Source organism: Myotis lucifugus, unplaced genomic scaffold, assembly GCF_000147115.1.
Source record: "Myotis lucifugus unplaced genomic scaffold, Myoluc2.0 scaffold_376, whole genome shotgun sequence".
Lineage (NCBI taxonomy): Eukaryota > Metazoa > Chordata > Mammalia > Chiroptera > Vespertilionidae > Myotis > Myotis lucifugus.
Window position 1 is genome coordinate 172,050 of NW_005871424.1, and position 23,423 is coordinate 195,472.

Genomic DNA, 23,423 nt, shown 5'->3' on the forward strand with positions numbered 1-23,423 from the left:
CCCAAGGGATCCTCCAAATGTGCAGAGGATGAATCGAACTCTGACCAGATATTCCAATAGCTCCCTAAAACTTGTATATCCAAAACCAAGATAAAAAACTTGTACCTCTTGAACATGTTTTATTGCCCTATTTCCAGTTTAACTATACAACCATCCTCCCAGCCATCCAGTGCAGAAAAACCTCAGAATCAAATTGACCTCTACTTTTTACCTTGCCGGCTATTTAAAACTAGTTACCAAGTCCTGTCTTACTGACAACTGAAACTACTGTGGTATCTGGTTCCTTCTGTTCCAACAGCATCTGCTCAGAATTGGGACTGCTGCAGCACTCTCCCCTCTTCGTCTCCATCCCTCCCCCATTTCATCTTAGACATGACTGTCACCAGAAGAGTCTGCCTGGAGTATGGTTCCTGCCACCACACCTCTCCCCTCACCTCACTCCTCCAGTACTCCAGGGTTCCCATTATCCACATAAACGGTCAAGCTCCTGTTCTTTCCATCCTCTGTATCCTCAAAACATTTTCCTTTTAATGTCAGTTTTTTTGTTCTATGTAATAATGTGTTTTTCCTTTCCTTCCAGACATAAGCTCCTCAAGGACAAAGGCTCTGTCTTCCCAGCTCAGCACTGTCCACAGAGCCTCAGCCTTTCACTCTACTGATATTTGTTGAGCATCTACTATGCGCTGGGTATCAAAGATACCTTGTTGGGCCAGATTTTGCCCTTGTCGTCCTGGAGCTTACAGTCTAGAACAGGGGTGGGCAAACTTTTTGACTCGAGGGCCACAATGGGTTCTTAAACTGGACCGGAGGGCCGGAAACAAAAGCATGGATGGAGTGTTTGTGTGAACTAATATAAATTCAAAGTAAACATCATTACATAAAAGGGTACGGTCTTTTTTTTTTTTTTTTAGTTTTATTCATTTCAAACGGGCCGGATCCGGCCCGCGGGCCGTAGTTTGCCCACGGCTGGCCTAGAAGATGCTCAAAATTGTTCACTCAATAAATAATAAAACTGACCAGTTAAAAAAAAAAAAAGAAAGTACTGTTTTGGGCAATGAGATTAAATTTGCTAAAAGTAAAAAAAATTTTAAAGATGCATGTTAAGCCCTGGTCGGGTGGCTCAACTAACTGGGGTGTCAGCCTGTATACCAAAAGGTTGTGGGTTCAATTCCTGGTCAGGGCACATACCTACGTTGCAGGTTCAACTCCCTAGTCAGGAGTGTACCAGAGGCAACCTATCAATGTTTCTCTCCCACATCTATGATGCCTGTCTCTGTTTCTCTCTTAAAAAAACCCCACAAAAACAATAAAAACATATCCTCTAGCACAGCCAGTGTGGCTCAGTGTTTGAGCATCAACCTATGAACCAGGAGGTCAGGGTTTGATTCCCAGTCAGGGCACATGCCCGGGTTATGGGCTCGATCCCCAGTGTGGGTTGTGCAGGAGGCAGCCAATCAATGATCTCTCTCATCATTGATGTTCTATGCCCCTCTCCCTCACCCTTCCTTTATGAAATCAATAAAAATATATTTTTAAAAAACAACAAAAGAAAACATATCCTCCAGTGAGGATAAAAAAAAAAAGTATGTTAAAATCAAGAGAGAAGGCAGGGGAGGGTGGGTGGGAAGAGATCAACCAATGAACTTGTATGCATATATGCATAACCCATAGACATAGACAAATGGATGGTGAGGGCCTGGGGGTGGGGGGAGGATGGGAGCGGGCTGGAAGAGGTTTATGGGGGGGGGAGGACCTATGTAATACTGTCAACAATAAAGATTTTTAAAAAAATCAAAATGTAAATTTGAACATCACTCTCTTTGTCTCATTTCCTCCATCAGGCTGCAAATTCCTTAAGAATTTTATCCCAATCACCAATCAATATTGGAATTCTGGAAGTCATGAATCAGTACGGATTAGATCAATGAAAAAATAAACCTAACTTACTTTTTTTCATAGATATCTGTAAATTTTAAAAGAGGCAGACAACAGGCAGGAGCGTCCTGAAGAATAGACATGGTTTCTCCACTGTAAGACAAAATCTTAATCATTAGAGAATAAATGCTGTTGGAAATCAACAGATGATTTCTAAGTTGTACTTTAAAATTGATTAACATAATGTATATACAAAATAAATTTACCAGTTTCTGGTATGTCAGAATTTATTTTCCAGAAAAATCTGAGGAAAGGACTTTAGGGACAAGGCAATTAAAAAATATTAAGTCACACTGGGATTTTCCTCTGACTCAAGCATAAAGCTTTCTACCTGTGTATCAGAAAGACCCTGACTCAGTAAGACAAGCACCTTGTTAATTCAGAGCAAAAGGCAGAATAGCTTGAAAGTCTCCTGCTACACTGTGGTTCATATGTTAGAGATATGGGAGTAGAATTCCTGTAGTTAAAGATACAATTGAATATGATATCATTTCAAATATGGTTTTAAAAAACAAAAGGCACCAAAAATACTCAAAGGGAAAACAAAAGCCAAACTGTTAAGAGTGAATGGCTTTGAGCCATAGGATTATGGATGATCCCCTTTCCCTCCGCCTCCGCCGCCCCCTTTGCCCTTTGCTTCTTCTGTTTCTGAACTTTCCAAATTTTAGTATTATTTTTATTCTTGGGAGAGAGAGGGGAAAGAGAAACAATTTACAATAATGAAGTGTACATCATAGAAAGATCATTTACAATAATGAAGTGTACATCATAGAAAAGATCTTTGAGACTCCAAACAGATATTCAGGAGTGAGTCCTGTTTTACTATACTCCAAACAGTGAGAGCCAAAGAAGAATCAAAGCTTATTCTCAATAAAAACATCACCAGATTCCTAAGATTAATATAGTAGTAATGAGAATTACAGGGCTGGGTGTCTATTTAACATTATGGATATATCTGCAGTTGAGAGCTTGTAGATCTACCCTCTACAGACTAATCCACCTTCTACTAAGATTTGAAAAATAATATTTCACTTTCCAGGCTCATAAACTTTTATTGTCAAGGTCTACTATTTTTAGAAGCTGTCTGGATATGTGGCGTATCATTTCACTTTTAAGTGCCTGCCAAATTTAGGTGTGCTTCACTTTTGGTTAATGACTTGAACAAGAGTCAAATTATTCTATCTAGCTTATTTCTAATTTATCTTTTCTAATTTCTAGTTTACTTCTAACTCTATCAATTTAGAATAAGCATTACTGCATATGTAATTACCACAACAGTTTGGGATTGCGCTAAAATCTATTTTTATTATTTATAAAATTATTTCAGGGCCAAAATGTTATTTCCTGAAATAAATGGCTTGTTTGGGTTTTTACCTCAGTAAAGAGAGTGATTTATTAGCAGCTCCTGTGGCAAGTGAGACCAGGATCTTCTTACTGCCAATTTTGTATCTGTGGAGGGTATTCACCGCACTGATTGCTTCTTGTAAGTTTTCCATTTGAACAACAGCCCTGAGCTGATAATCTGTGTGGGGGCTGAGCTCCACACTCTTCACCTACAGCAGTGAGAAAGAAAACAGATGCTATGTCTTCTAATTTAAACATTGAAGGTGAATCATTAAGGGACACATTTGTGGACTTCAGTGAAGTGAGGAAACTTGTCTATATTCTGCACTTCAGCCAACTAGAACCTAAGTGACCCAAGGTAGGTGACCTTCAGGGACGTGACACTGGCCTGGCCTGCCTGTGTGCTCTGGCACGCACAGCTCTGATGCAGGCTCAGAGGCCAACACAGGCAAGGGGTGTTTAGGAGTCTTCTCTCAACCCTGCAAAAAACCTGGGGCATAGCCATTTTAAGAACCAGGAAAAGGTGTGTAATTTTAGCACACTCCACCTAAAAACTGAATCAGATACAGTAAAATATTACCAAAAACAGCCAACATTATTTTAGAATCCTATTTCTAGATTTTAGCAGCCAGAGCCAACTAAAACCCATCAATGTTTTATTTCCTAAAGTGCCATTTTAAATCCCTGCCCATGACCACAAATGCTTCTCTGCTAGGCTTCTTGCTCTCTGGGGCTGGGTCCTAAAAACTGGATGGATGGCACCACTAAGAGCAGACCGAAGGAAGGAGCTCCAGCTCGTTCGGTAACACATATCCTGGCTATGGTTATGAGTGTTGAATTAAGTTATCTCAATTTGAAATGTCAGCAAAGGGTAAGACAAAGGCAAGAACAAGAGTGAGAGATTACCTTGCCATGCCTAGAAAATGCTTCCTGTATGAGCTGCTGCAGCTCCTTCCGGGATACTCTGTAGTCTATGTTACTGATCTGGATATCAGCACCATTTGCAAATGGGTCTGGGCAGTCGGCACCAATGCTTGAATTTGCAACACTGAAAGCAAGAGGGGACACTCTGTTTAAAAGTGTTGGAGACATACTCCTGCTTACGACATAGATAGTGAGATTATTTTTTTAAGATGGCATTCTATTTAGTTTATATAATTTAGGCTTTCTTTGAAACTATATATAGACAGAGCTTGCCACAATGCAATTTGGTTTTCAAATGTGTTTTTGTCTTCCACATATATTGTCAAAAGTACTACCTGTTGACCCCATATTAATAACCAGTGAATTATTTAATATAAAATATTCTTTCATTGGATAATTCAAAGCTAAAGGCAGAAATTACAGGCAGACCTAATGAATTAATTTTCCACTTTGACCATTATTCTTAGGAAATTAGCTTTAGCTTGTGATAACCAATGTAAGTCCTTTAACCACCCCTAGCTTTGAAAAAGCTAGATATTCTTACTCATATGTTGCATTTCTTCCCCATGTAAGAAAAAGAAGTTTTGTGTACATTTTAAAATGTAATTATAGCCCTAACTGGTTTGGCTCAGTGGATAGAGCGTCAGCCTGCGGACTCAAGGGTTCCAGGTTCGATTCCGGTCAAGGGCATGTACCTTGGTTGCGGGCACATCCCCAGTGGGGAGTGTGCAGGAGGCAGCTGATCGATGTTTCTCTCTCATAGATGTTTCTAACTCTCTATCCCTCTCCCTTCCTCTCTGTAAAAAAATCAATAAAATATCTTAAAATGTAATTTTACAGGTCCAACATTGCCTTCATAGTGAGTCTTCACCAACTCAGCAGAACACCTACAATGCTAGAAGGAGTTCATGGGATGCCACATGGCCTTATGGCTCCTTCCGTCTTCCAAGCTTCCAGAATTACTCAGTGCGAGTGTTTAGAAAGCTTAGATAAGGTAAGTGTTATACAGATCCTTACAGTGGCTTACAGAGGCCCTTACTTGCTGTAATTATCCTATGAATAAGAATAACCAATGTATGTCTAGTTTGGGCCTTTTCCTCAACATGATGAGGTGATAAGGAAATGGCAAGGACATCCTCACGTGTCTCCCTCCCATCGCTGGCCAGGAACTCCAGGACAAACTTCTTTCTCTGACTTCTGCTTACTGATGCCCACGTGGAGAAGGGAAAGATGGTGAGAAGCACTGCCCCAAATGTTAGCTAAAATTACCTGGGGCAAGGGGGCTGACAGAAGAGGGATGAGACTTCTCTTTTACTTTATGTGCTTCTGTGTTGCTTGAATTCTTTTAAACAAACATATCTTCTATTGCACATAACCACTCCATGGATCAAGAAGCTGGACTTACCGAGAAGACCAAGATGGAGATGTGAGCAGAGAACTGATTTGCCTGGATGCAATCAACTTGCTAAAAGCAGACGGGTAACTCACTTGGAACAAAGTCTCCTCTTTGTTTTTTTTCTCTACAGGAGAACTGGTAACACTTCGGGCACTGAGGTTCTCTTTTCTAATGAAGGGAAAAATCAGAGGTTATTTGTTTTCCCTCACTTTGGAGAAGCAACTATGAGAAAAGAGTAATTCAACCTACTTTGGATTGGTTTTGTAAACGGATTCTGCCAACCCGGAGTTTTTTAGTGTGGGTGCTACGACACTCGAGTTTCTGTGAGGAGGTGCCACCAGCCTCAGGTTACCCTGCTGGGATTCACTGTTTCTAGTACCAGTTTTTGACTCCAGACGGCACAGCTCCTTAAAAGAGACAAGTACAGAGGAATTAAAAATTTAAGTACCCAAGGTGTGTCAGACCCTGTACAGAAATCATGTCACTTTGAGTTATCATCAAAATGGAAATAAAAAAAGGACAGAACAAAAGCAAGCGGGCCTATAAAACACAGAGACAAAGAAACCAAACCTACCATAAACTTCAGAAAGCAAGAGTTACCATAATTACCTGTAAACTTTTCACATTTGTGTTTTTTGCAGCAGATCCAGAATTTGCCTGCGACCCTTTTCCAGGCATGGCTTTGGCACTGGAAGATTGCTCATTTGCATCTTTGATGAGGCACAATTTTGGAATCTTAAGTTTTTTTGGAGACTTCACTTTATCAGGAATTGCATTTGAACTATTTGTCTCATAGAGTTCTTTATTTTTGGGAGTAAATGACACGATGATCCTATTCCCAAAGACATCTTCATTTTCCATTCGCTTCTGAGCCCGTTCTGCACTATCTTGGTTTATGAAGCGGAGGATTGCACTGCAGCCCGTGATGCTCAGCACTTTCCCACCACAGTTGTCGGACAGGCGTCTGAGCCTGTTGCTGACGCTCTTGCCATCTTTATTTGCTGGTAGGTTATAAACATAGAGCAGAGTGTGGCACTGCTGACACAGAGGAGAAGTGTTACAACAGGTTAACTCAAGGGCACACATTTAATTACAAAATAAGAACAACAAATGATCTCCAACAAGCTTGAGACCTTGGAGGGGAGGTAAATAATGATTTAGATGGGAGAAGGTGAACTTATTTAGATTAAAAAACATAGAAAAAGAGAACTGTATCTGAAGCTATCACTCTAGTGAATGAGACTGACGATTCAATTTCTGAATAATGTTTTGTTTTGTTTTTTAACCATTAGGAATAAGGATCTCTATAGTGAGCAATCTTTCACCTAAAATACATCTGACTTCAAGGTCTTCAAGATTAGAAAAGTGAGTGCAAACAGAAGCAGAAGGGTGAAAAATGGAGCTATAGCCAAACGGCTAAAAGCATAATGAATAACAACAAAAATTAATTAGGAGGGTGGCTCAAAGACTGAAGTAGGGTCAGACTCTGGTATCCCCAACTGGGTTGTCCTTAGCATGTGTTTAACCTTGGCTTGTTCTGGGTGTCAGGGAATACAGGGAGACTAGCAGCTCAAGTGCTTGGATCAGGGGCCCTGGGGTCGTCTCTGCTCTTCTGTGATCAAGCTGTGTGACCTCCAATGAATTGCCTACTTTTTCTAAGTGCTGACTTTCTCCTCCCTGATATAAGGACATTGGATGAGATCATCTCTAAGGTACTTCTGTAACTCTCAAGTCATCTAATTACATTAAAACTGCACTTAATGTATGGGATTGCCTGCTCTTCTGCTTCATCTACACCAGTGATGGCGAACCTTTTGAGCTCGGCCTGTCAGCATTTTGAAAAACCCTAACTTAACTCTGGTGCCGTGTTACATATAGAAATTTTTTGATATCTGCAACCATAGTAAAACAAAGATGTGTATTTTTGATATTTATTTTATATATTTAAATGCCATTTAACAAAGAAAAATCAACCAAAAAAATGAGTTCGCGTGTCACCTCTGACACGCGTGTCATAGGTTCGCCATCACTGATCTACACTATAGCTCCTCTCCATCGTTACTATTTCTTTAAGAGTTACATAAATAATCTCCAAGCAACTTATTAATGTTGTTCAGCATTGCAGTAAACATTCCTGTCCCGAATCAAGATTATCAGAAATGCTCATCTTGCTGGAAAAAACTCACCTTCTCCTATCATGTGGCTTAACAGGCTATAGGTGTAGCAATAACCATTCCTACCTTCCTGTGCACATGCATGACATGGAGTGCAACTACAGAAAACAGGCTCAGAGGCCTGCTGAGGACTTACATTTTAAATGCCTGAAAACTTTACAATTCCTCTGTTTGACTCCAAACACACCAGTTGGTACAAACCATCACCATATTCTTTACCCAAAACACTTGAAAGCAAAAGGATTAATAACTCTTATTCCATTATTTCTATCCCTCTGACACAAAGCATTGTTAGCTATGGAGACACTGGCCAGTGGCTACTGGTAAGGTAAATCTAAGTCAATTTTAAAAATAAAAACAACATTCATACATATCAAGTCTCTGTATATTTGTAAGAGAAGAATTGAAGATTTCTAACCCTTATTTCAAAATCTGGCTAGACCTCCTATAATGAAGAGTTTCCTCTAGGCTTGTAGACCCCCTTGCTTAGGGCTTCTTCAACCTCCCTAACCTAGTGTTGGAATATAGCAAAGAGAAGGCAAACTCACTTACTGGCATTTTTAGTGGTGACCTGGGGGGCAAGTCGGAAATGAATTCTTCAAATCTAATCAATTCATTAGCATGATGCAGCAGTGCTTCTGAGGCCTGGTTTTTATGGATCAAAATTATGTGGAAACCATGTCTGTGTCTCAGGTCACTAAGTTCCAAGGCAAAATTGACATCAGCTGAAAGGTAAGATACAGCCCAATCCCATCCCCAAACATTAGAAACACTTGAGAAAGACAGACTCCCCCCTCCCTTTTTAATGTCTGCCATGAAGTAACTGCTCGAGCTAAAGCCGACCCCTCCCCCTCCCTTTTTAGAATAGGAACACATTTGATATCAGAGGAATTAGCATGGTAAGACAATTTTACCACATACTTATACTAAAAAGACACGTGTTACTTCTAGTCATAACAGGGAGCAAATATTAATATTTTGGGGAGTGTCAACTTTGGACATTACTCATCTTAGATTTTTAAGATTAGCAGCATTGGCCCAGGGTTAAAAACAATATGAGTTTTCTTTTTAAGAAAAAAAAAAGAAACAATTACATTTTCTTTAATAAACTTGGCCCCACAAGAATCCTTACTCAAGTTCCAAGGAGAAAATACAGAATTCCATGTAGACCCATTTTTATTTCCCAGACAGTTCCCAGACATAAGCATAAATATGTCCTATGTACTTCACCCTCTTTCAGACACATTTTACTTTAACATGTTCTGGCTCCTATGATAATTCCCACATAGTGCATTTAGCTAAAATGAGCAGATGTTTCCACACTTACTCGACACAAGAACCACAGTAGCTGGAGCAGTGTGCGTATTTGCAAACCTTCGGAGACTCTGGCGGAGTTTATCATCAGCAGCATTCTTCGCAGTAGCATTGATGTGGGCAACAGTTACCTGCATTAATTTATAATAAGGACAAATGAGCAAAGGCTGAGGTGAGAAAATCACTACACATCTTAACAGACTGTCTTTGAGGAAATAAAATCTTTCATTATTATTATTATTGCAACTTGAAATGGGGAAAAATTGCAACCAGATGTCAATAATTTCAAATTTGGTTTTCCATAAGAATTGCCTGCTTCCATTATTACCCCCCCCTCTCTAATCTGCTTTTGCACTTCATCCATGCCCCTATCAGAAATTAGGCAGAGAAAAGGAAGTGAAATTTGAAGTAGTTGCATGAACTCTCACGAAGAGCTTTTACCAACAATTTGGGAATAGCAGAGACTTGATATATGATTAAAATAGTATTTGGGGCTGGTGTCATTTGTCTATGCTATATACACTACGCCTTTCAGGATCTGGGGTCAGGTAGTGAACAGGAGAGGCATCTAGCCTTTAGGGAGCTAAACTGTGTTTATTCCTATTAAAATTATCAGGCTTGCTCTGGCTGGTGTGGCTCAGTGGCCTGCACACTGAAGGGTCAAAGGTTCAATTTCCAGTCATGGGCACGCATCTGGGTTGCAGGTTTGATTCCTCAGTCCTGGCTGGGATGCATGCGAGAGGCAACCGATCGATGTGTCTGTCACATAGATCTTTCTCTTTCTCATGCCCCTCTCTCCACTCTCTCCAGAAATCAATTGAAAAATATCCTTGGGTGAGGATTAACAAAAAAAAAATTATCAGGTCATAAATAACAGTCTTCAAAGCAAGGAAAGTTTTGAGAGGTGCCACAACTACATGCAAAACACAATAGATTAGTTTTTATGAAGAACATAAGTATATAATTTTAGACACCAATATGGCATATCAATGGAATTATTTGTCTAAGAGTCAAAAGAACTGGGTTCTAGTTCCAATTTAAGAGAACAGACTTTGGGCTCAATCTGGATTTAAATCTTAGTTATCTACTTACTGGCCATGTGATCTTAAAAAAGTTGCTTAAGTCCAGCCGGTATGGCTCAGTGATTGAGCATCGACCCACAAACCAAGTGGTCACTGGTTTGACTCCCAGTCAAGGGCACATATCCGGGATGTGGGCTCAATCCCCATTAGGGGGCACACAGGAGGCAGTTGAATGATGTTTCTCTCTTATCGATGTTTCTATCTCTTTATCCTCCCTTCCTCTCTCTTGATTTTAAAATCAATTTTTAAAAAAAGTTGCTTAGCCCTAACCGGTTTGGCTCAGTGGACAGAGCGTCGGCCTGGGGACTGAAAGGTCCCAGGTTCGATTCCGGTCAAGGGCATGTACCTTGGGTGCGGGCACGAGGCGGCTGATCAATGTTTCTCTCTCATCAATGTTTCTAACTCTCTATCCCTCTCCCTTCCTCTCTGTAAAAAAATCAATAAAATATATTAAAAAAAAAAAAAAGTTGCTTAAGCCCTGGCCAGATGGCTCAGTTGGCTGGAGCATCGTCCCCATACACCAAGGTCATGAGTTCGATCCCAGGTCGGACACATAAAAGAATCAACCAATTATTGCATAAATAAGTGGAACAACAAAGTGATGCCCTAACCAGTTTGGCTCAGTGGATAGAGCGTCGGCCTGCAGACTGAGGGGTCCCGGGTTCGATTCCAGTCAAGGGCAAGTACCTTGGTTGCAGGCACATCCCCGGTAGGGGCTTGCAGGAGGCAGCTGATTGATGTTTCTCTCTCATCGATGTTGCTAACTCTCTATCCCTTTCCCTTCCTCTCTGTGAAAAATCAATAAAATACATTTAAAAAAAAAAAGATGTTTCTCTTTCTCTTTCTGCCCTCCCCCACCCTCTCCCGACTCTCTCTCAAATGAATTAAAAAAAAAATTTTAAGTTGCTTAACCACTTTGGGGGGTCTCAATTTCATTTGTAAATTTCAAATAATAAATCCTATGAGCCTGTTCACAGAGCAATTATGAAAATCAAAGGAAACCATTATACAGGTATATCACTAGTCACATACGAGTAGCATTACTGAAAGATTAGACACAATTAGATGATTCCTAGAACAGCAGGCCCTCAAATTACATCATTTCGTTCAATGTCATTTTGTTATAACACTGGTGAAATGCTATAGGACAGTGGTTCTCAATCTTCCTAATGCCACGACCCTTTAATACAGTTCCTCATGTTGTGGTGACCCCCAATTTCATTGTTACAAATTGAACATAAGTAAAACACAGTGATTAATCACAAAAACAATATGTAATTATATATGTGTTTTCCAATGGTCTTAGGCGACCCCTGTGAAAGGGTCATTCGATCCCCAAAAGGGTCGCGACCCACAGGTTGAGAACCGCTGCTATAGGAACTTAACTCTCGTTTATATCAATTAGCCTATGTGGCAAAACTGGTTTCATTATATGTCATTTCATTTGAAGTTGTAGAACCTACTGACAATGTTAAGTGAGGATTTACTGTACTTTAGAAATAATCTTTTGCTAATTTCCTTTATTTCCAAATGCACATTAAACAAATTTTGAACTGTAATTCTTTGAAAGAAAATCACATGTACCTATTCTTCTACCATAATAGATTAAAACTGTTTTATTTTTTTACCTGGCAATTATTCAGCTCTTGAATAACTTCTTTGTTTTCTTTACTGATGTCACAAACACAGATGAATTCTGCTTCTCTATGGCCTTTAAAAAACTTCTCACGGATTCTATGTACAACAGCAGAGGCTGAGCGGCCAGAGGGAACTGAGCAGTTTTCAATATCCCAAAAAACTCCAATGGGGGGTAAGTTTTCCAGCAGCTGTCCAGCTAGTGCAACTTCTGGTGAGCCTTAAGAAATGTTAACACTTTCAATTATACATAATGAAAAAGAAATGGCAAATTAAAATAAAATAGCTACCTATCATTCTTAGTGGCAGAAAATCGAAATAATTGATGGATATTAATTTTAAGGATACCAACCTCACTGGTTGATCTAATAAAACAAAAAAACCCCAAGCTGTCATAGTACCTCTAGCAATTATTCCTATTTTTCAGAAGAAAACAAACTAAAAAAGGTTAATTTACTTTAAGCCCACAATAATCCATCGCAAAGCCTGAGCCATCCTCATGCGTCACTTATGCATCTCTCAATACTAACACATAGGTGAATGGATGCTGCAGCCCTGGGACCTGATTTCCATGCTCTGCCCCATTGGAAAGAACAATGAAGAGGTAACAAAAGTTTTTACTGTCGATTTTAAATGATTTTTAGTGCAGCATTAACATCTGATTTAATATTTTTTAAATGTTTTTAAAAAATAAAATATTAGTTACTTTTGGGGAAAATGCTCTTAGGTTTTCAAATGTCATTTTTCACCAGTCACTACCAAACCTTTCTAAAGACTTACAGCTTCTAGAGAGTATACAATTAATAAGTGTGATTATTAACCTAAGTTGACACCATGTCCCATCCAGTACTTGTTACTCCTAATGTACTCCCCATTTTTCTACACACAGCTTCTGATTTCAATTAGCCCCAGCCCAATATAAAGGGCAAATGAGCCCAGCTGGCGTGGCTCAGTGGTTGAGCATCCTTGACCTGTAAACCAAGAGGTCACAGTTCGATTCCTGGTTAGGGCACATGCCTGGGTTGCAGGCTCAATCCCACTGTGGGGCGTGCAGGAGGCAGCTGATCAATGATTCTCTCTCAACGTTGTTGTTTCTCTCTCTCTCCCCCTATCCCTTTCTCTTTGAAATCAATAACAATATATTTTTAAAAATATAAATAAAGGGCAAATAACATACTGATCTATAAAAATATTTTTACCAAGAGATGGAAATGGAGACTCACATACACAGTAGCTTTAGAACCACAAGGACTCTTTTACAGGCAATGCACAGTTAGGATATGATATTGAAAACTATTTAAATATGCACATTTTATACCATACTGTCATTTACCAAATTTCGAAGCAGCTTTGTCTAGACTGGTCGCCAATAACAATGTGGTCTCCTTCCCTTTGGTTCCACAGCCATTACACAGAGGAACAGTAACAGGTGCAGTTTGAGTATTTGGAGGTGGTATATTTGGCCAGACTTTAGCAGCAGCAATTATACTATTTCTTGCCGGCTGTTTTAAAAATTTTTTTTAAAAAGGTTTCAGATATATCATTTCAGAATTATATACAACAACTGAAAACACATTCCAAGTGTTTCTCCTTTCCAGATGCTAACCTCTAATAAAATACCTTTTCAAATCATCTTTCCTAGACTATTAGTTATCAATTCATAAACTCACTCAAAGAAGTGACTTGAAATGATCAGGAGAGATAGTCACATGATCAGACCTTTACACTCTGGGGCATGTGTCTGCTGCAATGGAGACCTCAGACAAACTTTACATAAAGGGAATTAAAGTGTTCACTTAAACACAAGTGTGACTGAGGCCAAGTTTCAAGTTCCTCAAATTACTTCAAAAGGACAACATGCAATTACCTACATTACATGAATGGGTTCGTGTACAGGGTGTTATAAGAAATCACAATCGTGCTGTAGTCTTTAAAGACAAAATAGTACACGAGGCTTTGCTGAACTAGGTTTACATGTACGAAACAGATTTATCTCAAGAGGCCCTAACAGGGTAAACTATATAAATAATTACTCTCTACCTATCTGAATGGTCCCTCCCATTTTACCCATAGCTTTGGGACCAGCAGAAGTTATGCTCATGGGAAGAAAGCGACATCATGGAAGAATCTTCAACCCCAAGCAAAATAAAGGCTTTTCAAGATATATCCACTTTAAAATGTCATTCCTCAAACCTCAGCTGCCCCCAACATATCAAATAAAAAGATACAAACCTTGTTTAGACAGTCTTCGCAGTAAAGGGAGCCCTTTAAACACACCGGAGGGACCACATTTAGGTGCAAAGAGCTGGTGCACAAGTGAGGTGTTAGCTCCGACTGTGAAATGTGCTCTTCCAAATGCCCTGGAGCCCCACTTGTGAAATCAGAACAGGGGAAATAGCCAGCAGAGGTGCAGCCCTGGAGAGCCGGGAACTGATGTAGCTTGTGCACGTTACCATGGCATGACTGGAAATGGAGCTTTCCACAACAGGGCAGGTGTTGGCAGGAAGAGAGGTTACTTTCTGGACACGTGCTGGGAAAGTCACTTGCAATGCCGGCCATACTGTTCCTAGCTAAGGCATTCTGGAGTGAAGGTGAAGACTGAAAAGCAAGTCCTGACCCTACCTGGCATGTGATTGTCCTGGTGCTCTGTGAGTCTAACACTGTGCCCGAGTGAATCAAGCTACCAGTACCTCCGCTACCGCCACCGCCACCGCCACCACCAAAATGCATTGGTGAAGTGGAGGGTTCATTAGTGCAATGAGCACAGCAGCTTACTTTGGGGACAGTTGGAAGCTGTATTTTAGTTTGCTGAAGAGAATGAGTATCTGGAAGTGGAACTGCTGGAAAAAGTTTAGAGCCAGTATGAAGGGGAGATGGTACATCCTTTAATTCCACAGCAACTTTCTTGTTCTCCATGTAATCTTTCTGAGAAAAAAAAAATCAGAACACGAGTTAATTTTATGAGGTCAGAGATTTTTGGTTACATCCTATTGCATTCAACAATGGAAACGATTCAATCCTGTTTATACCACTCAATCATGAACAAACAAAATGGAATACCAGCTAAAACCAGTGGCATTCTTCAGAGAGGCCTGCAGGAGGTGAACATGGAAAGACAACGAAAGATAAGACTGTGTTCTTCTAGAATTTTAAGAGACTAGGGGAGGGGTCTTTGGTAAACCGGGTTAACCATCTATGTCCCAGTTACCTCCTTTTGATAACTTCCCCTTGTCTCACGGCATCTTCTGAAGACAAAATAGGTGGTATGAAAACAACACAGTCACAGCAGCATTCAATAAAGATGGCTTAAAAGCAAAGTGCTTTGCAGTAAAATCATAAGGGGTTTTAGTAAGGTTCTTCAGAGAAGATTCCAAACACTATGGATGCGCTCAGCCATCTCCCCAAGTGACCCATCTGTGGAAAAGTCTATAAACGTGCTGCTGATGACATTTAGCAAACCCTAGAATATCATGGCCTAAATCCCTAATGCCAACATTATTCTGCAGCCAGTGAAAAAAATTAGGATAATTAGAAAACTGGGAAGAGATACAAGAGAAATAGTTTGTCACATTCCTCCAACATAGACACAGGAGGCCAGTAAATTTATAAAGGTTGTGGTATGGCATTAGTGTCAGAGGCCTTGGCTTGCATGTGATACTCAGCAGTTTTATGACCCTTAGTAAGTTACTTAAGCCCTCTACACTTCCATTTCCTCATCTTTCAATTGGGAACAACGGGATGTACTTCTGACAACTGTTAGAAGGATAAAATAAGATCATGCACATAAACCTCTCAGCAGAGTTCCTGGACCCTGAAAGGAGATCTAACTAATCAAGAGCCTTTATGGACTGACTGCAGGCTCTACCAAGATGAAAAAGATGCCCTCGTATAGTGATTGAGACATGCTCATCCCTGGGAGCATAGAAGGGTCCATCTGACTTCCATGATTTCACTCCTTTTGCTGTGATTCTATATTCATTCAGGAGAAATCTGGATTTTCAGCTAGATTTTTCCTAAAAGGGAGGTAATAGCAATGGGCTGACCATCCAACAAGCACTATATTCTGCCCTTTTGGTAATTAGTTCAGGCTGGAAATGAATACGCTGCCATTCTGATTTATACAAATTTGGCTCTTATGGCAAGGTTACTGTGAGTTGGTCCCCTTGAACACACTCAATTCTGAATGCCACTGACAAAAATCAAGTGTCTGGATCTGGCCCTAGCTAGTTTGGCTCAGTGGATAGAGCATCAGCCTGCAGACTGAAGAGTCCCGGGTTTGATTCCGGTCAAGGGGACATGCCCAGGTTGCGGGCTCAATCCCCAGTAGGGGGCATGCAGGAGGCAGCCAATCAATGATTCTCTTTCACCATTGATGTTTCTCTCTCTCTCTCTCCCTCTCTTGTCCTCTCTAAAATCAATTAAAAAATATATATTTTTTTAAAAATTTCAGAAGGCTACAGTAAAATAAAATCTATTTTATATTTTCTCCAATTGTATTCTACAATGTGGATTTATCTTTGAAATCCATGACTTTAATGAGAAATAAATCTTCCCAAAATGTTAACATTAAATATTTAAAGCATCTACTGTTATTTAAGAGTGGACATACAAGAGTTAAAAAATTATGCTCATGGAGTCAGGAATTATAATAATGTTCTACAAGAAGTAATATAAGCAAGATACCAGGAAAACTCAGCACAGACTCCAGGGAGAGCAACTGCCCCAGAACAAATGGAGCTCCCATCTATTTGCATTAGGAATTTGCTATGTCCTTAGTCTTGCACATAGTTACCGTTTGGGGACTAAGTGGCAACATCTGCTCAGGACGAGAAAAGCAATTAGAGAATTTCCAAAGCCATGGCTTAGCACCATTATCTTGTTGAAGCCATCCGAGTGTTCTACTACAGGAGTTCTCAGTTCCGTTTCCTTCCATCATATAGCCACACAAAGTTGTTCAACATTCTTTCACCTTTCTTTTCTTTCATTCTTCCACCCTGTTGAGAATGAGATTTCAATGTTATTTATATGCATAAGTACAAATTTTACTATTAAAATGTGAGACTGCAACTATATTAATGGTGCAATGGCTCCCAACAAGTAAGACCTTAGGAGCAAAAGTAGAATGGCTTTCAAAGCATATTACAGGTTACTAAAATTTGGTCAACTTGGTTGACTATTTATGCTTAAATTCTGACTGCATCCACCCGTTTTTAAAAAAAAAATCAGCCTCTTCCATTTCTCATGTTCTATAATTCTTCCAATAAAAATGAACTCCAGATGAGCCCTATTTCTTTTCTATAAACAGCAATGCTTGAGAGAAGTAACCAAATCTTGGACACCTGCATATCCCCAGTGAAACCTCTCCTCTTAGCTGGAGACAACCTCCTCTAGCCCTGAGTAGACGTTTTCTATAGTTTTTCTTAATTCTTCTCAACTGTCTTTCCCTAAAGGCTCTTCTTATGAGAGTCAAAAAGTTAACAGCAGAGAGCATGTAATTTTTAGTAAAAGAATAACTATATGTCCTCATTACCAGTTATGTAAGATTCTGAAATTGATTTAATAACAACTTATCCCACTGGTCTTTGATATTAGTATGGAAGGTCCATATTATGTGGCCTCTGTGGACTTTTGATTTTTTTTTCAATCCTCCCCAGAAGATATGGTGGGGTTTTTTTAAAAACTGATTTTGAGCGAAAGAGAGAGAGAGAGAATTGATATGAGAAACATCAATCAGTTGCCTCCTCTAAGTGCCCAGACCAGGGATCAAACCCGAAACCTAGGTATGTACTATGACTAGGAACTGAACCAACAACCTTTTGGTATACAGGACGATTCTTCAACCAATTGAGCCATCCGACCAAGACTTTGAATTTGATTCTGCTACAAAACAAATCAAATCAATTTCTTAGTTTGTGCAACCTGGTATACCAACAAAAATCTAACAGAGAAATCTCAAGTCACAGACATGCTGTATCTACTCCAGTGCAACAACACTTAAACAGTACAATAAAAGCAGATCAAATCAATAATAGCCATTGGGCATGGAGGCAGCCAGCCAATGGTAAGGACAACTGAATCTCATTTCCAAGTCCCCACCATCATACCCCAACAATCACCTACTCTTACCTACAGTGGCCCCTTTAAGGTTATTAATTTATCTTTCAGAAATTTAACCTGGGAATATAGAAAAGAATTCCTTTTAGCTATCTCTCTGATAAGATCCTCGTTTCAAGCAGTTTTAACATCAACATAGTAGGGTGAGGGGAGAGATGATGATACAAGTGCCATATTTAAGGTACAGGAGGGCTGATCACATAAAGCAGGGGTAGGCAAACTATGACCTGCCAGCCAAAACCAGCCCACTGCTTTTATTTAAATGGCCTTTGAACTAAGGATGTATTTTACATTTTTAAATTCTTAGAAAAAAAATCAAAATAATGTTTTATGACACAAAATTTTATGAAATTCAAATTTCAGTGTCTATAAACAGTTTTATCGAGACATGGCCACACTCATTTAAGAACTGTCTATGGCTGATTTTTGCACTATAATTGCAGAATTAAGTATTTGCAACAGAGACTATATTGCCTACAAAGCCTAAAATATTTACTATTTAGCCCTTATGTTGAAGCTACAAAACTTCATTAAATTTTGGGTTCTTCCTCGGTTCAGTGTGTCTAATTTCTTCCCTGTACACCTCACAGCACTATTGAGGGTGAAAAATATTAGATAAAGGAGCCTACCATTTGTTTTCAATCCTTCATCACCTGTGCCAAGCACAGGGCTGGCTACTTAGTATATACTAAATAAATATTTTTACTTTACCTAGCTGTTTATAATTAGGAGTTAATTTGGAGACAGAGATGAAGTTAACTACCACAATATTAGTACATTATGCTACTTGTTTTTCCTCTTAAATACAGGTTTAATACCTCCCACAATCGCCTCTAAATCATAAAGAATTTGTGATATTCAGGATATACACAACTTCAATGTGTTCTCACAAACCTCTTCAAGGCCAATCCTGAAAGTGAGCTGACAGGTAGAGTACAATATAGTTTACTAAGCATTTTTATTTAACATTATTTCTCCATTCAGCAAATATGTACTTATTACCTACTCTGTAGCAGGCTTATGATTGCCACAGGGATACAATGATTAAGCCACATCTTACAGAGGAGAAAACAGAACTTCAATGAAGTTTTGTAACTTGCGCAAGATCACACTATTAGAAAGGGAGTAAACCAGGCTTGTCCACCTCTTTCTACCACACCAAGGTGCCCTCTGTATTGCTCAACACAGCAACAGAAAGTACACACATATTAGCTTGTTAGTGGCCTGCACCTGGAAATTTTCCCAAATATTCCTGGGAATGCCACTAAGTAACTTAGGTAGCCAAAGCAAAGTTTTCTTTGATTTGCGTTTAAGTCTCACTTCTGCCATTACCTCCCAGAATATCTGAGCAATTCAGATAGTGTTTGAGAGCACAGGTTCTGAAGTCAGACTGTCCGCATATTAATCCCCAATTCTTTGGCTTCCTCTCTGTGTAGCTCACAATCTCTCCAAACCTCAGATCCCATCTGGAAAATGGGCCTGATAATAATAGTGGCACTCTCATAGGGCTATTGTTTGGATTAAATGAAACAATCAAGTAGAAAATTTAGCAATGTCCTTAACACCCAATCTAATCCTTAACCCCCCCCATACACCCTCCCCAATCCCATTACTTTTTTCAATAGCTCTTCTATCTAAAATTGTCTTATTTGCTTGCTTTATTTTCTGTCTCTCCCACTTGAATATAAACTCCGTGACAGTAGGGATCATATTTCCTTACTTATTTTTGTATCTCCTGAATCTAGCACATATCCATAATAGCTGAGTGAAAGAAGAATTCGATAAACGCCTAGGAAGACCGTTAGGTTTCAATCCTTCTGTATACAAAAACAGAATATTACCGCTCAGAGATGTTAGGAAGTTCAAAAGACATAAAGGTAACTGGAGAGCTCTTAGTAATACCAGAAAGGTGCTTGGGGAACTCTAAAAGGTGTATCAAGGTGTCGCGTTACAACCAGTAGTGGGAGTGGCTCAAGCCCTAAGAAAACTCAACTACTACCCTTCAAACCAGAGGCTGCATCCTAGAGAGTGTTGAAAACTGAGGAGGATGCAAAACGCTCAGGAGGGTTGCAAAAGCACCCGCCCCATCTTCCTCTCTTAACCTTCCCACGGAGCAAACTCCTCTGGAAAGGTTGCTCTCCACACCTGGAGGGCACCATTGGGAGCAGGGAGACAGGTGCGGCGGGGAGCCAACTCCCCCCCCCCCCCCGCCCCGCCCCAAAGGGCAGCAGCGGCGCAGCAATGGCTGTCGTGAACGGACACGAAAGGGAGGCAACCCGAACCTTTAGTGGGGGCCTGAGTGGTGGGTCCCAGTCCTTCCCCTCGACTAACCAACCTCCCGCACCTCCGCCAGTAATAGGCAGGGGAAAGGGGGTACACCGTTTTTCCTCCAGCCTGGTGGCCCCAGAGAAGTGGGCCCATCAAGGACTGGTTCCCAACGCTGCCAGCACACTCACCTCTACAGCCTGCTCCACCTTCGCTCACATTCCGACCCCGCCGCCTTCCCCCCGCCCCGCCAGGCCCTTTGTTTTGATTCCCGACTCCGCAGCTCCCGCCGCCGCCGCCAAGCGCGCCCTTCACTTCCGCTTCCGCACCGCACCGCCCCGGTCGTAAAAGGACGCCCTTTTCTTCCCCCTCGCCCCGCCCCTTCCTCCACCCCTCCCCCACCGTCGTGTCCTCTCCGCGCAGGGCGTGCTGGGAACCTGGGGGGGGCGGGGCCTCGCGGCCCTGCAGCCTCGTCAGGCTCAGTCCCCTCCCGATAAACCCTTAAATAGGGACCTTCCCGGGGGGCGGCCCCGGCTTTTTTGGACGAAAACCCCCAATTTAAGGAGGCCTTCCCCCTGGTCTATCGTTGCAGAGTGGAAAGAAACCGAAGACCGGGGAATTAGGGAGCTTGTGAAGTGGAACCGGGGGAAAAAATCAGCCAACCACAGGATTTGGTACAAGTCAGTTCTTTCGGTCTTTTGAGGAAAGGCGATTTAAATCGGATTTCGATGAAAAGCCTGAACGTTTTGGCTTGGCTCACTTCTCTTTTCTCTCTCTCTCTCTCTCTCTCTCTCTCTCTCCCTCTCCCCCCCCCCCATCTTGTCACGTGATGATTCTGCTTTGGGAAAAAATTTAAATAACGCATATTTTCCACAGCATGCTTAATCTAGTGCAACCTAGTGGCGAGTGATAAAAAAAAAAACACCCCACAAGAACTGCCAACCGAGCTAACCGCCGGTCCTTCTGGCCGGCCGGCGTCTCGCTGGCAAGAAAACGTGTGTCCGGGACTAGCCCGGGTGTTGTCACCGACAGCGAAGAGGTCCTCGTGACTTAGGGAAACGTGGTTTTTAAAAGCCCTGGTCCGCAGCTCATTACAAACGAACACAACTTTCCCAGTAAACAGGCCGGGCGAACAAAAAGTAGACCTCGTGGTTGCAAAAGCCTTGCGAGGCCCCTCGCGGCTTGTGTGTTACGTGGATGGATAAGTCGTGTCTGGGTTTGTTTTCTCCCCCTTCGCCTCACCACCTACTTTTACCTGAGATTTAAAAAGAAAAGTGTTGTTTTTTTAATTCAATAAGCACAATTGTCCTTGGCAAAACTGCCAGCTGCTCACTATTTCCTGTTGCAAATTAGAAAAACAAAGCGCATCGCTATAGCTAAATCTAGACAGAGTTCAGGATGTGCTAGCTGGAGACTATGGAAAGGTTGGAAAAGTTTATTTCTAAAGTTAGCCAAGAAACATTGATTTTGCAGAAGAATCAATAACTAGAAATTGCCGAAAGAGACCTTACACACACACACACACACACACACACACACACACACACGCACACACGCGAAAACACACACACACACACGCACACATGCGAAAACACACACACACACACCGTCCCCCCAGAGTCTGAAGTGTGAGGCAGTTTCATTAGGCAATTCCGATAGGCGGGGTGCATTTCAGGGGCAGCAATGTGTCCCTGTAGACATCCTGGTAGACGTGATTGTGGAGGGCAAGGTCAAACACGGAGCTGAAGAATCCTGTGCTTGAATTTCATTTTCCAGGAGGAAGATGACAAGTACACACGCCTCGTCAGCCTGCTTAAGTTAGATCTGCCTTGTGTCTGTGTGGGGAATAGTTTCCAAATGGGAATTAGATGAGAAAGCAGCTCTGTTTCTAGCGTTTTGTGTGGTTTTTGTTTTGTTTTTTTCAAAGTACCACATATGCTGCTTTTTAGGGGTGTTTTCCTTTTCATTCTAGCTGAGTATCTCTGAACACGGACCATGTTAACTAAAAGTATAAAAAGGCGAACAAAGTAATGGTGGATTTTTAAAAAATTCTTCTTTTTAAGAAAAGTTTTTAGCCACAAAACATAATAAAGAGCAGACACGTTTTGTTTGACTTTGACATTCTTTCAAGGCCAGAATTGTGCCTGGTCTCAACAGGTCAAGTGCAGGAAATAAAAATGAACAAATTGTACGAAGTGGAAAGCTAATGAAAAGTCTGAATTACAAATAATTCTTAAAGAAATGCAATTTTGTTGTTTTCTGTAGAATACTAACCTATGCAGAGTATGCCAGCCCTTGGAAGCAGATCATTATGAATCAAAATACAATTTGATATTTGTGAAAGAGTGCTTTAACATGTTCCTTAAGACATATTTTCTTAAATTTAGCCTCTGTTAGCCTTATTTCTATTCCTTTGCTGGATGAACTCTTTTTTCATAGAGTAAGAGTAACTTTCAGTTTTTTCCTTGTCCAAATTGTATGAAACAAGGATGAAGATTGATTTTTGTGCTATTTAAGCTCCTAGATTCAGTTCAGCTCCTAGATCAGTGGTTCTCAACCTTCCTAATGCTGCGACCCTTTAATACAGTTCCTCATGTTGTGGTGACCCCCAATTTCATTGTTACAAATTGAACATAATTAACGCATAGTGATTAATCACAAAAACAATATGTAATTATTATTATTTTTTTATATATATTTTATTGATTTTTTTTTATAGAGAGGAAGGGAGAGAGATAGAGAGTTAGAAACATCGATGAGAGAGAAACATCGACCAGCTGCCTCCTGCACATCTCCTACTGGGGATGTGCCCGCAACCCAGGTACATGCCCTTGACCGGAATCGAACCTGGGACCTTTCAGTCCGCAGGCCGACGCTCTATCCACTGAGCCAAACCGGTTTCGGCAACAATATGTAATTATATATGTGTTTTTCTGATGGTCTTAGGCGACCCCTGTGAAAGGGTCGTTCGACCCCCAAAGGGGTCGCGACCCACAGGTTGAGAACCGCTGTCCTAGATTAACCTGGCTGCCACAAAAGTAGTTTCTCCTCCAGCAACTTTTCTTCTATGTTAGGTTAAGTTTAGGGTTTTGAAATAATTCTATATAATAATAGTGTAGTATGCAAAGTGTCCCCTCAACCGAGAGTTGTCCGGGAGTTCGACCAGGGGGTGGGGCCTGGCTGGGGGAAGGGAGGCAGTACCCCGCAGGCAGCTGGCAGTCGCTAGGGACCCTACCAGTG

At 40.9% G+C, this 23,423-nt stretch overlaps 1 protein-coding gene across 1 annotated transcript in view; it reads right to left on the reverse strand.

The window, feature by feature from the left end:
• The window catches only part of MARF1 (meiosis regulator and mRNA stability factor 1), a 46,252-nt gene extending 25,749 nt beyond the window's left edge, over positions 1–20,503 (reverse strand). Inside the window, 13 exon segments of the mRNA XM_023765113.1 lie at positions 1,948–2,028; positions 3,310–3,488; positions 4,186–4,327; positions 5,609–5,767; positions 5,849–6,006; positions 6,209–6,634; positions 8,326–8,498; positions 9,101–9,218; positions 11,798–12,024; positions 13,138–13,306; positions 14,037–14,729; positions 16,597–16,798; positions 20,375–20,503. Coding sequence (XP_023620881.1) covers positions 1,948–2,028; positions 3,310–3,488; positions 4,186–4,327; positions 5,609–5,767; positions 5,849–6,006; positions 6,209–6,634; positions 8,326–8,498; positions 9,101–9,218; positions 11,798–12,024; positions 13,138–13,306; positions 14,037–14,729; positions 16,597–16,740 — 2,669 coding nt within the window. The 5' untranslated portion in view covers positions 16,741–16,798; positions 20,375–20,503.
• Positions 20,504–23,423: the final 2,920 nt, after the last annotated feature.